The 17,646-nt window shown below is 43.1% G+C and overlaps 1 protein-coding gene across 2 annotated transcripts in view; it reads left to right on the top strand.

Annotated features, from left to right (window-relative positions):
* Nucleotides 1-12,124, top strand: part of P4ha1 (prolyl 4-hydroxylase subunit alpha 1) — a 64,363-nt gene extending 52,239 nt beyond the window's left edge. For both annotated transcript variants that reach the window (XM_041656106.1, XM_041656107.1), the window contains exons 11-15: nt 1,873-1,926; nt 3,671-3,736; nt 5,928-5,996; nt 6,574-6,670; nt 9,437-12,124. In XM_041656106.1, the coding sequence (XP_041512040.1) occupies nt 1,873-1,926; nt 3,671-3,736; nt 5,928-5,996; nt 6,574-6,670; nt 9,437-9,507 (357 nt within the window). In that variant the 3' untranslated portion in view covers nt 9,508-12,124. The remainder of the gene's footprint in view (nt 1-1,872; nt 1,927-3,670; nt 3,737-5,927; nt 5,997-6,573; nt 6,671-9,436) is intronic.
* The last annotated feature ends 5,522 nt before the right edge of the window (nt 12,125-17,646 follow it).

Below are 17,646 nucleotides of genomic sequence, written 5' to 3'. Positions count from 1 at the left end.
GTTTTGTGAGTGTGTGTACAAATGAGAGTAGACTGCCATAGCTGTATCACTGGACATAAGCCGGTGACACAGCTACAGCTGTGCTGTCTGTGTGACCTGCAGAGTACTCGTGTCAGCCTCTGAAAGGGATGCGATTGCTCCTTGGGCCTCACGTGTAGGCTAGCATACTAAGTTGTTAATGAAGAACTAGCAGCGCGGTCTGTGCTTTATGCCGCTGCAGCTAATGCAGCACAGCAGCTGAGCTGACTGTCACTGCAGAGCAGGGCACCTGCCTGAGAGCTGCTGAAATTGTCACTCACTCTGTGGCAGTCCTCTTCCTCAGTATTTGTCTGATGCTTTTAGAAACCATTCATTGTGAGGTGTTTTTTCTTCCCTAATCTGTTTACCCTACTTTTAAAACCTTCAAGAATTGTTTATTTTCTCCTTCATAGAAGATCCAGTTTTTTCCTCAATATAACAGTAACATGCACAGTGTAATAATTTACAGACGGCTTGTTCTTTGTCATGGTAGTGCTCTTAACTGTCTATTTGTGTTGGTGAATAGGGTTAAAAAAATCCTCATTTTATATTGTGTCCTAAGTTACACCTATGAAGTGGAGTTAGACCAAATGCCTCCTTTACTGGGGCATCCTGGTGACCATCTGAAGTATTAGGGCCTTAAGGCAGGAATTGGTGTGAGCCTCTTCCCTTTAACCTAAAATGATTTTTTAAAATTATGTAAAAGAAAACTTATTTTTGTTAAAGTGTGTTGGGCTGGAGAGATGGCTGAGTGATTAAGAGCACTTGTTGCTATTCTAGGGAATCAGGGTTCAGTTCCCAGCACCCACATGGTAGCTCACAATCTGCTAAACTCCATTTCTAGAGGATCTGATGCCCCGCTTCTTGCCTTCACAGGTTCCAGCACACGTGATGTGTAGTGGTATAGTATTTGTATTTTGATAAATAAATCTGGCCTTAAGACCCAGAGGCAAAGCTAAAGCCACTACAAAAGTCTCACCTCTACCAAGGCTGGGCGACCATAGACTAAGCAAACTAAGCCTCTCTCTCCTCCCATTTTAGATTCCCTCTAGTGCTGGGATTAAAGGCATGACTCCCCAGGCCCAGGATTAAAAGTGTGAGCCACCACCATCGGATTTGTTTCCTCATTGATCTTGTGTAGCCCAGGGTGGTCTTAAACTCAGAGATCCATTTGCCTCTGTCCCCCACTGGGATTAAAGGTGTGTGTCATCATAACCTCCAGTGGTTTTAGCTTTACCTCTGGTCTTCAGGCCAGATTTATTAAAATACAAATACTGCCGGGTGGTGGTGCATGCCTTTAATCCCAGCACTCGGGAAGGCAGAGGCAGGCGGATCTCTGTGAGTTCGAGGCCAGCCTGGTCTACAAGAGCTAGTTCGAGGACAGGCTCCAAAGCCACAGAGAAAACCCTGTCTGGAAAAACCAAACAAACAAAACCACCAAATACTATACCGCTGTATTTCTCCTTTTTTGTCTAAAAATTAAAAAATTTTTTAAAGTTTACCTTACAATATAAGAGGTCAAAATGGAGGTTCTCAGGAATTTATTTATTTATTTATTTTGGTTTTTCGAGACAGGGTTTCTCTGTGGCTTTGGAGCCTGTCCTGGAACTAGCTCTGTAGACCAGGCTGGTCTCGAACTCACAGAGATCCGCCTGCCTCTTCCTCCCTAGTGCTGGGATTAAAGGCGTGCACCACCATCGCCCGGCTCTAAGGAATTTTTTTATGTATTAACCTTTTCCCCCTTCTTTTTGATACTAGGGCTTGGACTCAGGACCTCAGCCATGCTATGCAGACTCTGGGCTCTTGAGTGGTAATATTAATAGTTCTTATTCATGTTTTGTTTCTTTCCTTCAGGTAGCAAATTATGGAGTTGGAGGACAATATGAACCCCATTTTGACTTTGCACGGGTATGTGAAACTATAAACATGGCATAGCTAAACGTAAATGGATTTAGTTAAAGACATTTTCACAGTGCTTGTTTAAGACAGGTAGACTTTACTGGGGGAGTGGGCAGAGTGCAATTGTAATGAGGATTTCAGTGAGAGACTTAAGTTCCACTCCAGGTTACGGGCCAGCCCGGCTGGGGCAGTACCTAGACAATAACTGAGCAGTAAGTGGGCTATCTTACCGCAGTAGGGACAGGAGCCTGAAGAGATATGAGATAAGGTAGGGAGATGCTCTGAAACCAGGCCCAGCTGAGGAGAGCGCTCAGAGGAACTTGGTTAGGTGTGGTCAGGAAGAATACCTTTGTTGATTCCGTCCACCTATAAAAATCCATTGCCTGCTTGGAAGTTGTGCCAGGAGGTCCTGAAAAGTCTGCAGAAAACAACAACAAAACCACTCAAAAAAGACATTCCGTTCAATGTATTGGTGAGCCTGGAAGAAGGGGAAGACTGTTCCCATAGTCACACTGGACAGTGGGGATGAGGTGCCCGGCAGCACTGCTGTGAGCACCTGGAGCTCAGGTTACTAGCCTGAGGTTTCCCATAACCCTCTAGTCAGAGTACATCGTCAGGAAGGGAAAGAGTGGCTTGAAAGAGAGGGGAGCTGTTCTCTGGGACTTTTACTGATGCGTAGACGAGAAGGATTAAAGTTGCTCAGTTTGATAATGTTCCTCAGTGTGGCAGGAGCAAGCAAAAGAAAAACTGAATCGATAAGGTGCAGCCGAAGACTGTAGCAAGCAGCAGTCAGACACTGAATACTGTATACTATATGTGAGAGCCATAAGAGATAGGGGCAGCAAAAATTTGAAAAATAAGCAAAGGGAAATTCTAAATAGAAAAATGTTAACTTTTAGAAAGATGAGAAATAAGTGACTGAATTGGGCAATAGGTATGAAACAGAACGCATTGAGAATGAGAGACGAACTGGGAGCGGAGTCAACATTAAAGTGTGTCATTATCAAATCTTCATTCAGGTCTCCTCACCATAATCACTGACCCTCTTAGCACTGTGCCGTGTGATCCACAAGCTCCTCTTCACTCTTCAGCCTAGAGTGTCCTGGAGCAGCTGCTTTACTGCCTTCTCTCAGATCCCAGTGTGCTTTTTCTAGGGAATCCTGCAAAAGTAACACTTTCGTTTCTTCCTCTAAATCCTGATACTAAAACATTTCAGGGCTTTTGGTGATGTCAGGCCCCACATTACAAAACTAAAACATTCCATTTTGAGATAATCGTTGATTGCTAGAAAGTAGCAAATAAGTCTATGAGGCCCTTGTATGTACCTTCCCCACCCTAGGGCTGGTGTCCCTATAACTGCAGCACAGTACCAACCAGGAGTGCGCCGTCGGTGTGCTCACAGTGCTCAGTACTGTTTCACCAGTTCTCAATTCTGAGCTGGCTCTGCACTCTAATACACGCGACTTAGTGTAATTCCTGTCACGTTCAAGGCATCTCACTAGACATCACAAGCCTCCCTGCAGTACTGCTCACCTACTGCACAGCCCCTTCCTTCCCCCGTCCTGAATTTCTGCTAACACCATTATAGAACACACTAATTCACTCAGAAGACAGGTCTGGAGTTTGGAGTAATTGTCCCAAAAGTCTTCAGGGTGAGGGCTGAGTCAAGCACTTGAGAGGCTAGTTTGGACACAGAACACTGGCCGTATATTTGGGGTGTGTTCTTTACTTATGTTTACTGCTTTATCCACAGAAAGATGAGCCAGATGCTTTCAGAGAGCTTGGGACAGGAAATAGAATTGCTACATGGCTGTTCTATGTAAGTTACAGCTACATTTCATGACTCAACTTATTTTTTGGTAGGTTATATGAAGTTGATTTGGTATCACTCCTATTGACTACATAGTGCCTTCAAAGCCAACCTGGGTCTCAAAATAGAAAAAGGGCTGGGGGTGTGTCTCTCTGATTTGTTTAGCATGCAGGAAAGCCTGGGTTTGATTTCTAGCATGTCACAAACCAGGCTTGGGGGTGCATGCTTGCAGTCCTAGTACTTGGAAGGCAGAAGGATCAAGGCCATCCTTGGGTATATAGTATAGTGAGATTGAGGCCAGCATTGACTATGAGAGCTTGTCTCAAAGTGGAAGGGGTGTTCTTTAAAAATTATTGCCTGGTGGTGGTGATGCCTGCCTTTAATCCCAGCACTCAGGAGGCAGAGGCAGGTGGATCTCTGTGAATTCAAGGCCAGCCTGATCTACAGCGTGAGTACCAGGACAGCCAGGGCTATACTGAGAAACCCTGTCTTGAAAAACAAAACCAGGGGCTGGAGAGATGGCTCAGAGGTTAAGAGTACTTACTGTTCTTCCAGAGGTCCTGAATTCAATTCCCAGCAACTACATGGTGGCTTGCAACCATCTGAAATGAGATCTGGTGCCCTCTTCTGGTGTGCAGGCATACATGGAATGTTTGATACACAAGAAATAACAACAAAATTATTGATAGTTCCAGTACTTGGAGATGTTCCACATTTTAGAATATGGACTGTTTGCCCATACACGTTCTCTACATGTGCACACTTTATAATGTGCAGCTTTACGGCTTTTCACAAACTAAGCATGTCTGCTAATCAGCACCCAGACTAGAACATATCACAGAACGGGAGAGGGAGAGAGAGAGAATAGTTAAACTCAGGACCTAAAATATGCTAAGCACTCTGCCTCTGAGCTACATGCCCAACTCCAGAATTAATATTTGTTCCACTTCATCCAACTTTTCTGTTAAATAACAGATCACCCCCAAATGATTTTTCCTTCAGTGAGGGAGAGGGGCAAACATATGGTCTCATGCATGTTCTGAATGTTTTTAAATAGCTGTCATTTATTTCCTCCTATTGCAGAGGTCTTAACTGGGTTTAACATCACGATGCCTGTTGATCTCTCGTGCAGTTGCACTCATTTGTCAAGCACTTGGCCCTTCTGGAAGGCTTAGGCAGATGGGTCTCTGTTGGCCACCCTACTCACAACTCGGGGTTCTCACAAATCCCCAGTCTCCCAAAAAGAAAATTCTACATGGACATGATATTTTTACAGCCTGTTTTTAGAAGTCATACAGTGTCCTTTTTCTGTTTTTAAATCACACCTGCCAGGGACGCACTCCACCTCTGAACCACACCCTCAATTCTGCCCCGGTTCAGGATGAGGGGCATGGGCTCGCACCATTTGAAATGAATTCCGAAGTCACAGTCACATAAAAAGCAGGTGGTGACTGAGGCTGTAGCTCAAAGTCTCGGCTGGATCTTGAGTACTGGGAAAAACAAAACATGTAGTTAGACTGTTACTATGTTTAGAAAATAAAATCTGCTAGTGGTGTAACCCTTATTTTTGAAATATGTGGTTTGGGGGCTGGAGAGATGGCTCAGTGGTTAAGAGCACTAGCTGCTCTTCCAGAGGACCTGAGTTCAATTCCCAGCAACCACATGGTGGCTCACAACCATCTGTAATGAGATCTGGCGCCCTCCTCTGGCATACATGTAGGCAGAGTGTTGTATACATAATAAATAAATAAATCTTTAAAAAAAATATGTGGTTTGCCAGGTGGTGGTGGCGCACGCCTTTAATCCCAGCACTTGGAAGGCAGAGGCAGGCAGATCTCCGTGAGTTCGAGGCCAGCCTTATCTACAGGCTCCAAAGCTACAGAGAAACCCTGTCTTGGGAATGAATGAATGAATGAATGAATGAATGAATACGTGGTTTAGCAGGGCATGGTGGCACAATGTTTTTAAGTCACTTGTTTTAGAGGTGGCATATACATCCCATAGTTGGGCTGTGTTTGGTATTTTCTGCCTGTGGTGGTGTTTAAAACTCTTCACTAGGATGGATTTCCTTGATGCGTGTGCTTTTTCAGTTATTTAAGGTTTGTGTTTTTGTCCTAGGCTACCTTTATAATAAATAGAAATTCTTTAATCTTGTGGTTTTTCATGTAATTTTATCTGAAGGTAATTGTTTCCCTTACAGATGAGTGACGTGTCTGCCGGAGGAGCCACTGTGTTTCCTGAAGTGGGGGCTAGTGTTTGGCCCAAAAAAGTAAGCTCACTTGGTTTGTGGGGCTTGGTTTTGTTGGGTATTTTCCTCCTGAAGTAGATTTGCACGTGCAGTTTGTGGCCCAGGAAATGAGTTACACTTTCTTGTATTTATTTTTATCTTATTGGTCTTTTTCTGTATATGTGTGTTAGATCCTGGAGTTACAGACAGTTGTGAGCTGCCGTGTGGGTGCTAGGAACTGAACTTGGGTCCCATGGACCATATTTGCAGACTACATTCATCTCAAAGTAAAGGTTGGGTGAGGAACAAGTGTAATAACTGAGTTCTGATTCCCAAGATTTGATTTCATATAATTCTCTCCATATTGCCGGACTGTTCTCACTCTGTAGACCAGGCTGGCCTCAAACTCACAGAGATCTGCTTGCCTCCACCTTCCGAGGGCTGGGAGTAAAGGCCCTCCACCATGCCCGACTGAAACACTCTCTTGTCATCCACCCTTATAACTCCCATATGATCAAGAAAACGCCTCCAAGCCATAGACGGAGCAGGAAATAGAAGTGCTGTGAAAAGTGAAAACCTAGCGTTTTATTTGATGATAATTTTGAATTGTTCTCCACAGGGCACCGCTGTCTTCTGGTATAATCTGTTTGCCAGTGGAGAAGGAGATTACAGTACACGGCATGCAGCCTGTCCTGTGCTAGTTGGAAACAAATGGGGTAAATAGTTCCTGTATTCTCTGCTTAGAAACTTTATAACCTGCACCTTAAAACAAAATGCCTCCTCCCATGATTTGCCATCTGGCTAATTGTATAGGATCCAGCTAAGCCTGTCCCTGATCTGAGTATAAATTTGCATCCCTTAGATGAGCATTTTGGTGAGATTGTTTTTGAGGGTGGGTGCTCTGTTTCACCTAGTTTTCCAGAAGCATTAGATTAGTTGACTCCCAAGTTGAAAAGTTAGAATCTTGCCCTCAAAAGGTCACAGTCTGAGAGCGTGAACTGATGGGTAATCAGAATGTGGCAGAGCACAGACCAATGCCCAAGAAGGTTTAATTTTTGTTTCCTCAGCACATAACAGTTACTTTTTAGATATGTTAAGTGCCAGAAAAGATTTGGGCTAAAGCTCAGACAGCACCTGGCTTCAGTGCAGTATTTAAGAGGCCCTCCTCTCAGACCATACAGGCATAGGATTGCCTCTATTAACAACTAAAATAGGAAACGAAACAAGTTTAATACATACGAATCCAGTGTGTACATTACAGTATGTCAGTGGCCACATGTTAGATGCTCACATCTACATGTGTCCATTGGTTAGAACCACTGTAAGGAGGCCTGGTTGGAAGACCTTACAATCCCCTCACTGAAAATGATGCTTGGGAACTGCTGGACCACGGTGAGCACAGGCTGACTGGGAAGGAAACAGCTCTGAAGGCTCTTCTCCATCATGTGAGTGCTCTAAAGCAGCAGCAAAGGGTTTTGACTCAAAGATACAAGAAAAAATGGCCAACTGATGAATGAAGACTATGTACCAGGGAGTTAACAGTAACCAGTGTAGGCAACCTAGTTCAAGTATTTTGTCCAAGTCAGTGACATTGACTTATTCTGTAATACCAGAAATGGGGTAGAAAATTTGGGAGAAGAAATCCGTATTTTTATATATATAGCCCTTCAAAATCCCAGCAAAATTCTTCAAGGATCTCAAAAGAACAGTACTCAACTTCATTTGGAAAAGCAAAAAACCCAGGATAGCCAAACAATCCTGTACAATAAAAGAACTTCTGGAGGCATCACAATCTCTGACTTCAAACTCTACTACAGAGCTACAGTGCTGAAAACAACCTGGTATTCGCATAAGAAGAGACAGGAGGACCAATGGAATCTAAAATATACGTCTTAGAACACTTGCTTTTTGACAAAGAAGCAAAAAATACCAAATGGAAAAAAGAAAGCATATTTAACAAATGGTGCTGGCATAACTGGATATCAACATGTAGAAGAATGAAAATAGACCCATGTCTATCACCATGCACAAAACTCAAGTCCAAATGGATCAAAGACCTCAACATAAAGCCAGCCACACTGAACCTCATAGAAGAGAAAGTGAGAAGTACACTTGAACGCATTGGCACAGAGAACCACTTCCTAAGTATAACAGCAGCACAGACACTAAGAGAAACAATCAATAAATGAAACCTCCTGAAACTAAAAAGCTTCTTTAAAGCAAAGGGCACAGTCAGCAAGATAAAACAACAGCCTACAGAACGGGAAAAAGATCTTCACTAACCCCACATCAGACAGAGATTCCATCTTATACCTGAAAGAATGGCCAAGATCAAAAACACTGATGACAATTTATGCTGGAGAGGCTATGGGGAAAAGGGAACACTTCTGCATTGCTGGTGGGAATGCAAGCTGGTACAACCCCTTTGGATGTCAGTGTGGTGATTTCTAAGAAAATTAGGAAATAACCTTCCTCAAGACCCAGTAATACCACTTTTGGGTATATATTCAAAGGATGCTCAATCATGCCACAAGGACATGTGTTCATAGCAGCTTTGTTTATCCTAGCCAGAACCTGGAAACAACCCAAATGCCCCTCAACCGAAGAATGGATAAGAAAAATGTGTTACATTTACATAGTGGAAAAAAATTTACACAGCAGAAAAAAATAACAGCTTGAATTTTGAGGGGAAAATGGATGGAGCTAGAAAACATTATTTTGAGTGAGGTAACCCAGACACAGAAAGACAATTATCACATGTATTCACTCAGGTGGTTTTTAAACATAAAGCAAAGAAAACCAGCCTACAAACCACAATCCCAGAGAACCTAGATAACAATGAGGACACTGAGACTTACATAAATCTAATCTACATGGGAAGTAGAAAGTATAAAAAGACAAGATCTTCTGAGTAAATTGGGAGCATGGGGACCTAGGAGGAGGGGAGCAGAGAAAAATGTAGAGCTCAATAAATATTAATTAAAAATGTATATAAAAGATATATGTATATATATATATATATATATATATATATATGTGTGTGTGTGTGTGTATATATCAGCTGTAGTGATGCATGCCTTTTAATCCCAGCACTCAGGAGGTAGAATCGGGCAGATCTTAGAGTTCAAGGATAGCCTGTCTGGTATACAGAGTGGATTCCAGAATAGTCAGGGCCACGCAGAAAAGCCCATCTCAAAACCAAAACATTCTGTAACTAAGACAGCTGACTGAGGATGTGATAGCATCAACTGATGAGAGGACTGTCTGGGTTTCGGGGGCAGTACTTGGAGTACGGAAAGCGCTGTGTTCCCTTCATGTTGTTCCGCTTGCAGCTCATTTCAGCCTCAGCAGAGATACATGCAATCTGATTTTTCCAGCATTGTCAAGTTTATCTGAATTTTAATCTTAAGCTTTTAACCTGTGCTGAAACTGTTCTAGTTGAGCTTTCAGATGAGAATAAAATTTTTTTTTTCTCCCCACAGTATCCAACAAATGGCTGCATGAACGTGGACAGGAATTCCGAAGGCCGTGCACCCTGTCAGAACTGGAATGACAGACCGGCTCCCCTCGCTCCTGTTGTCCTCTAATGCGCCCGGCACAATCGCTGATAACTTTCAGACGTTTACAGCTGACTAACACTCCATGGTTAACTCGGTCATGAACCTCGTCCCGTGTTTTGTCTGTGGACAATCACTTATTGTATGGGCTTTTTTGTTTTTTAATTAACACTCAGTCACCACATTATGTAAAATTTTACAGTTCATTATCACAGAGTACAGGACATTTAAACAACAGAATTAGGATTCATAATTTTAAAAGAGCTTTTTGGTTTAGATTAAAAAAACAAAAACATCCAATTGTAGATTTCAGCGCATCTGCGTAGATGGTGGTCCCAGCGAGGCTGTGTGTGGGGTGCAGGAGCCTGTCCTCCTGCTCTTCCTTCGCTGGAGTGTGCGCACTCCTAATAAACTAGGACCCTAGTCTGGGCCCTAAGGGCTTTGCCTCATCTATTAGTCCACGTTCCTATTTCTTATTATTTAAAGAAACTGTATTTTTACCAGATCTCCCTCCTCAACAGTGGTGAATTCAATTGGTTTGAGAAAATTACTTCGTTCAAAAAGTTCTGCTTAGCAGAACTGCCCTACAACTACAGTGCTCAGACTTTTTCCTCAGTGACTGATGGTGTCCAGAGACCCTGCCTGTGTTCCTCCTACAGCAGGTGGTGGTGGTGGCATTCTGATTAAATACTGTGCCTTAGGAGACAGGGAGTTACAGGTCCTCGTAATGACGAGTGAGGGAGTTGATTTTAAAAAAGTCTTTTATAAAAAGCCAAAATGTTTTTTCTTTCTGAAACGTGTTATAACAGTGACCTATTTATGATCTTAAATCTTTTTTTAAAAAAATGTTTCTGTGTGGTATTTTTCATGTAAAATAACACTGCGTACAGGTATGTTACTCCTTTACTACATAGAGCTACAGTTTAGTATTTGGTTAGACTTTTAGTCAATCAAAACATGTTACTTTGGAGTCTAGCTTGCCTGGCCCACTTCAGACTTTTATGAGACACTAACAAAAAGTGTACTTTCTTCAGACACAGTCATGCTTTGATTATGAGTTGTTACAATAATGATACTTACACACTTTCTCTTATTCAAAAGCCTGGTTGTGGTCTTGATGTATATGAGGGAATTTTTTTTTCATTCAGAGCTCTGGCTCTTTCTTTTTAGTTCTCTGGGAAAGTAGGGATTAAAATGAACTGTTCCATCACAAAGATTTTAACAAAAAAACAAGTTCAGCACTTTAAACTGATTTTAGGTGCTTTAAAGACAGGATGGAGCCGGGCAGTGGTGGCACACGCCTTTAATCCCAGCACTCAGGAGGCAGAGGCAGGCAGATCTCTGAGTTCGAGGCCAACCTGATCTTCACAGCAAGTTCCAGGACAGGCTCCAAAGCTATAGAGAAACCTTATCTTGAAAACAAAAACAGGATGGGTATGGTGGTCCACATCTTTGGTTTCAGCACTTAAGAGATGCTTCTGCCTTTTCCTCCTAAGTTCAAAAACAGCATGGTCTACATAGTAAGTTCTAGGTCAGCCAGGGCTACATTGAGAGATCTTACCTCAAAAACAAACAGAACAACTTCTTTTAGGCCAGTGGTGTAGTTCAAACATAGAGTAACACGTGTGAGCCCTTGGGTCCCATTCCGCTACTAAAACCCCACACTGGTTAACATGGAAGCAACAAGTAAAATAGGGATTTCAAGGCCAGAAAATAGGTTTGTCACGAAGTGTTAGCAACCAGATGATAAATTAGGGAGACAACAATATATACATCTTCTATAAGAACTTTATAAGCTATGTGTGGCCTGCCCCTGCCTGATGTTCCCATGAGAACATCTGGTGGTTAGTGCCATTTGCAGTCTCAGGTGACTGGGGCCAGTGGCTGCTCCCCACCTGGAAAACCACAGGGTTCATGAGGAAAAGGGGCAAATAGTTGAAACCAGGAATGGCCTGTACACACGTGGAGAGACGCTCAGCCTCGCTGCTCCTTTAAGGAAGTCGGCAGTGTTACAGGATTCCTGTCAGGAAAAGAAAGTGTCGTCGAGGATGTGTAAAGATTGTTATTATGTAAAAGTTCTTCAGAACCTGTGGAATTTGTTTCTGGGTAGGAAATGAAGGCAAAGAGTTGACGTGTTTATACCCGGGCTCATGACAGGATCGTTTGTAGTCACCGTAAAATGGAAGCAACCTAAGTACAGAAATAAATGAGTGGGGGAAAGGTGGCATATACATTAGGAACATATTCAAGCCAGAAAAGGAAATTCCAACACACGCTCAACATAGTTGAAGCTTGGCGAAATAAGCCACACAGATGCTCTCAGCCACTCACGTGATACCTAGAGTAATCGAATGCCGGGGATGTACGTGGTTGTCTGGGTGGAGAGGAGACACTTGGGACTTAGTATTTATTGGGTGTTTTGCCAAGAATATACACTTAATGTGATCTAAATATACTCTTCGATTTTAGACTTATTTTGTATGCATGAGTGTTTTGCCTGTATGTATGTATGTGTACTACATGTGAACTTGGTGTCCTCAGAGATCAGGCAAGGCCATCGGACCTTCTAGAACCAGTGGTGGTTGTTTGGTAACCATCATGTAGGTGCTGGAGTTGAACTCTGGTCCAAAAAATGTTCTGAAATCTGTGAGCCAAGCCATGTCTCCAGCCCCTAAAAACATTCTTAAAGGTAAACGTGCCAGAGTTGTCGCTCAGTGGTTGAGCATGCCCACGGTCCTGGGTTCAATCCTCAGCCCTCTCCAAAAAAAGAACAAAAAGCAGTATCACATTTTAAATGTTTGACAACTTAACCGTTATGTTCCAGTTCTTCTAAACCTTCCAAATTGAAAGCAAGGGCATCTGTACACCCGTGCTTCTGTTTATAGCAGCAGCATTCGCGGTGGCCAAAGGTGGAAGCAACCGCTTTGAGTATCTATCTGCAACTGAACGGATGAGCAAAGGTAAAAACAGAGATGGGTTTGGAATTATAGAGCTCAAGAGACTTGACAAACACTGAAAATTAGCAGAGAATCCCAAAGCAAAACTAAGGGATGAGAACAGCTTTTAAAGAAAAAAAAAAAAAGTCAGGCATGGTGCTACACACCTTTAGTTACAACACTCAAGGGAGAGACAGATACAGACTTTGAAGCCAGCCCTGTCTACATAGTGAGACTGCTTCGAATTCCCAGCAACCACATGGTGGCTCACAACCATCTGTAAAGATGTCTGGCGCCCTCAACTGGCCTTCAGGCATACAGACAGAATATTGTATACATAATAAATAATTATTTAAAAAAAATAAATCAAGACAACTTAAAAAAAAACTGTTTAGCGCTACAATTTAGAAACAGATACTACATATATCTGAGAACAGACTCAGAATGGCCATGAATGCACTTGTAAATTCACCAAATCGTAAAGATACTGAAACTGGTTGAATAAGTGAACTTCGTGACTTAGAAGAGAGAAATTAGATCATAAGGCCTTGGCAGCAACACTTGCATAGAACAAGAATATACTTAGTATGGGCGGGGGTGATGGCTCAAGACTGGAGTTTGGAGCCCGGAATCCCCGTCAGTGTCAGGTGGGCATGACAGCCCTCTTGAAAGATGGAGATGGAATCCCCAGAACAGTCGGAATCGCTGAGCTCTAGGTCCCTGACTTACAGGGAATACAGGAATACGCCCAGTACCAGTTTCTGGCCTCCACATGCGCACACCTAGGCACCTGCTCTGTAACATACACGTAAGTGCATAAACACGCAAAAGATCTAGATCCACTCAGCACAGACAAATCTGTCAACACTGGAAATCTGACATGTGAAATCCTTTTTCTAAGGAATCTCCCAGAAGAAAAGTTGTGACCTCTAGAATAGAGGTGTGGAATAAATACCAAAGACAGTGACTATGCTACCAAATCTATGGAGTATATCGGTATCCACAAAGGATTGTGTCAGTGTTTGTGGTTATTTTTATTTTTATGATTTTTTTTATTCTAGATAAGAGTTTCTCTGTAGTCATGGCTGTCCTGGAACTCGCTCTATAGACCAGGCTGGCCTTGAACTTGAACATCTTCCTGCCTCTGCCTCCCTAGTGCTGGGATAATTAAGGATCTTTTTCAGTGTACAATTCAGGCCAGCCTCACACGATGCCCTCTGGCCCTGGGGCGGGTTGTGGGCCTGTACCATCATGTTCAGCTACTGCTGGTGAATTTGAAATCTGTCTGTAGTGTCGTGTTATAGTAGCCTGTTAAAGTACAGAAGACACCCAAAGCCAGTAGAATAGAAAAACCTTAGGAGAACGTTGTTAGAGAAAGAAGTCATTTTCCACCCTACAAAACTAGCTAGAACATACAGTGGAATTTTATTGTGCAGTACAGATGAGAAAAGTAATCACCAAGAATCTGTGTGAGTCCATAGGTTTGAAATGTCCAGACCAAGCAAATCTATACAGAGAAAAAACAGGGATGGGGAAGAGAATAGGCCCGATAGCTAAGGGATTACATTTTCCTCAGCTGGTCATAAAAACATTTCTAAGTTGCGCAAACCAGGGGTGGTATAGCTAGAAGGATCAGAAATTCAAGGTTTCCCTTTACATAGTGAGTTAGAGGCTAGCCTGGAGCATAAAAGAACTTGTCTCAAAAACAGTAACTATTGAGTCATTAATAAATGTTCTAAGTTGTGATGACTGCAACCCAGCTAAGCCACTGGGCGAGAACCAGAGTGTTTAAGAACTGTATAAAATACACATGTCAGGTTAGTGAGCTAGATGGTATGAAATAGGTATCTCAAAGCTGTTTCTAAAAAGCTAGCAAGACGTCAGAAATAAATGAAACCTAAGTTCGGCCCACTGTAGGGAAGTTTGAAGAAACCCAAACCCACACTGACAGAAATGGTGAGTCTGCAGCTGAGCTGACACAAGCAAACTGTCATCAGGCATGACGGGGACAAAGCTACAGATCCTACAGAGCTTGAAAGGGTAATGGTGGATTACTAACTTCTTCGGGACTGTTCGGACAGATTGTGCAGGTAACAAATCACCAAAATCTCAAGAAAATTCTGAATAGCCCCATTATTGAGTAAAGAAATTAAGGGCTTAATTTTTTTAAACCAAAAAGCAATGCAGAGTTCTTGATGACATCACCAATCCCTGCCGTGTTAAGGAATGCCCTCCACAAATGGCTTCAGAAAATGCATGATTTCCAGCTCACTTTAAGAAATATTGGTCGAGCGGTGGTCACGCATGACTTTAATCCCAGCACTCGGGGAGGCAGAGGCAGACGGATCTCTGTGAGCTAGAAGCCAGCCTGGTCTATAGAATGAGTTCCAGGACAGCAAGGGCTACAGAGACTCACCCCCCCCCCCCACACACACACACAAACAAAAAAAGAAAAGTTGTCCCTGATCTCCAACCAGACTAAGAAAGTATAAGGAAGAAACAATCCGTATCTCCCAGGAACATAGATACAAAATACTATTGCATCTAACCAAAAATAAGGGGGAAATTAATGTTTAAGTGAAAAACAAAGCTTACTGAAATGAGCTTAACAGTACACCAACAAGTTCACTTCAACAATTAAATCACAAAGTTGGGGCCAGCGAAATGGCTCTGTGGGTGAAGGAACTGGCTGCTAAGCCTGACTACCAGAGTTCAGTCCCAGGAGTTCAGAGGGTAGGAAAGAACTGACTCCTACAAACTGTACTGTGACTTCATACACAGGCTGTGGCACGCACGTGCACACACACACACATGCACACACAGAGAAGTAAATACAATAAAAAATGCAAGGTCATGTCCATCTCAAAAACCTCTAAGATTGGATTAAAGATCCAAATTCTACCTGAGTAATTCATCATGTTAGCATGTTAAAGGAGGAGAAGAGAACTATGGTCATTTCAAAAGATGCAGAGCATGCATATAACAAATCTCAGTACTGCTGCTGTTTTTATAAGTGTCCCCAGGATCAAGGTCAGCCTGTGCTCCTTAGCAAGTTTCACACTAGACAGAGCCTGCCTCAAATAAAATGCAAATGTCCTGAACTGACTGGTGGCTTGTCAGAAACCTTGCTCTGCTTTACTTTCCAGTAAAACACTGGATGCTGCTTGCAGTACAGCCAAGGGTCCACTCTCCCCGGGGTTATTTAGTATTGCTCCAGACAGGAAGAATAGAGGCTCACACCAGGAAAGCAGCAGCTTTCCCCAGCAGCTGCATGAGCATGCTTGTGAAGCATCCCAGAGAATCTACAGAACTCTTCTTAGGCTGCAGGCAGCACGCCAACTCTACATGCAGAAATGAATGACAAACTGAACTTCTAAAGACGGTATGGGAAGGCCTCAAAAGTGTACTTCCCAAGTAAAAAGTGCAGATTACAAATGAGAGCTGTGTGCTTAAGCATGTGACTGCCAAGAAAAGTTAGGGTAGTGCGTGTAGACAAGAAAGGGCCATTCCGCTAGGTGGTGGCGCATGCCTTTAATCCCAGCACTCGGGAGGCAGAGGCAGATGGATCTCTGTGAGTTTGAGGCCAGCCTGATCTACAGAGCGAGTGCCAGGGACAGGCTCCAAAAGCTACAGAGAAACCCTGTCTGGAAAAAAACTGAAATTAACTAATTAATAATTTGTGATATACAAATGAGAGCTGTATACTTAAAAATATGACTGCTGAGAAACGCTAGAGCACTGAGTGGAGATAAGAAAGGGCCATTTTGAGGTGAGAAAAATGCCCTGTGTCCTGGTGGTAGTACTGAGGAATCTATATCTGTCAGAAACATTTTATGGTGTATTCTGAATACGTGCGTTTCTATGGAGTTTGTAAGGTTTGGTGTGTGTGTGTGTGCGCGCACGCGCTTGCATGTCTGGATCACAGGTGTGAATTACCACATCAAGCTAATAAAACATTCAAAAACATTAGCAAACAGCTAGGCAGGTCAAGACTTAAAAATGGCAGAAACAGCCAGGCATGCCTTTAATCCCAGGGGGAGGGGGGAGGCAGAGGCAGGTGGATCTCTGTGAGTTCAAGGCCAGCCTGGTCTAAGTAGTGAGTTCCAGACCAGCTGGTGAGTTACCTAGTGAGACCCTGCCCTTAAAAAAAAGAAAGAAAGAAACAAGTATTGTTTGGTCCATGACTCTGTAATGATGGTTAAAATATTAACTATTTTAAATATAAATATTTGTTAATAAAATCCCTATCAAACAGATGTTTTTGTTAGGTAAAAAGATATCTAACATTTTTATCCCTGGGTGGGGGGGGGGACAACTTTAGATCCTCATAGGCTTGTATCAAAGAAGACAAAACTAAAGTCTTACAAACTAATAAAAATCTAGTTTCCCAAGGCTGGCCTTGAATTGCTTTGTGATGGGGGAGGGTCTTGATTCCTGATCCTGTCTTTATCTCCCAAGCGTGGGGCCACAGTCCTGCACACTGCCCTGTGGGAACGGGACCTCCCTGATCAAATGCGTGGAACCGGAACCTGATGAAAGTTCCTGGCAACGGTCACGGGAGGCCGTGACGCTCATTTTGAAATATTCTACTTAATTGCCAGGCACAGGGCCGGGGCTCATGTCAGCACTCCTGGTTCGAATGCTTGTGGAGTTTGGCTTGGTTTTTTTCTGGAACTGGGGATTAAATCCAGGGCCTCAGACATGTCAGACAGACCCTCAGTCACATCCCAGTCATCACAAATGGTTCTGGAGGAGATCACAAGTCTCAGACGCAGTGATACAGGAGAATAATTCCGAGGGCCCACTCTGTACGCTCCACTTCTTTTCCCATCAGATTGTAGGGATTGGCCTAGACTTCACCCCACAGACGCTCCCTCCAGGCAATGATTTGTACCCAGCCTCTGGTCTTTTGGAAAGCCTTGAGGTGGTGGCATCTCGATCTTCCAGGGTTTCTATAGCCAGTTTGTGACATTGTCTTGGCAGTAGTGGCAGGTTGGATATTTTACTTGCTATGCAGTGCCCAAACTCAACATGTTCATAGGTTTTACAACCTAATCATGGGCTTTTGTTCTGTCCTATGTTCTGAGGCAGGTTCTTATGCATCCCAGGCTGTCTTTGAACTTGTTATGTTGTGGAGAATGCCCTTCAATTTGTGATCCTCTGGCCACTACGTCCCAAGTGCTGCAATTCCAGATGTTT

The sequence above is a fragment of the Microtus oregoni genome, unplaced genomic scaffold (genome assembly GCF_018167655.1).
Source record: "Microtus oregoni isolate MIOR12 unplaced genomic scaffold, Mior012 000007F_ref0000211, whole genome shotgun sequence".
Lineage (NCBI taxonomy): Eukaryota > Metazoa > Chordata > Mammalia > Rodentia > Cricetidae > Microtus > Microtus oregoni.
The sequence above is the reverse complement of the archived record's forward strand: the minus strand, read 5'-3'. Positions and strand labels throughout refer to the sequence as shown.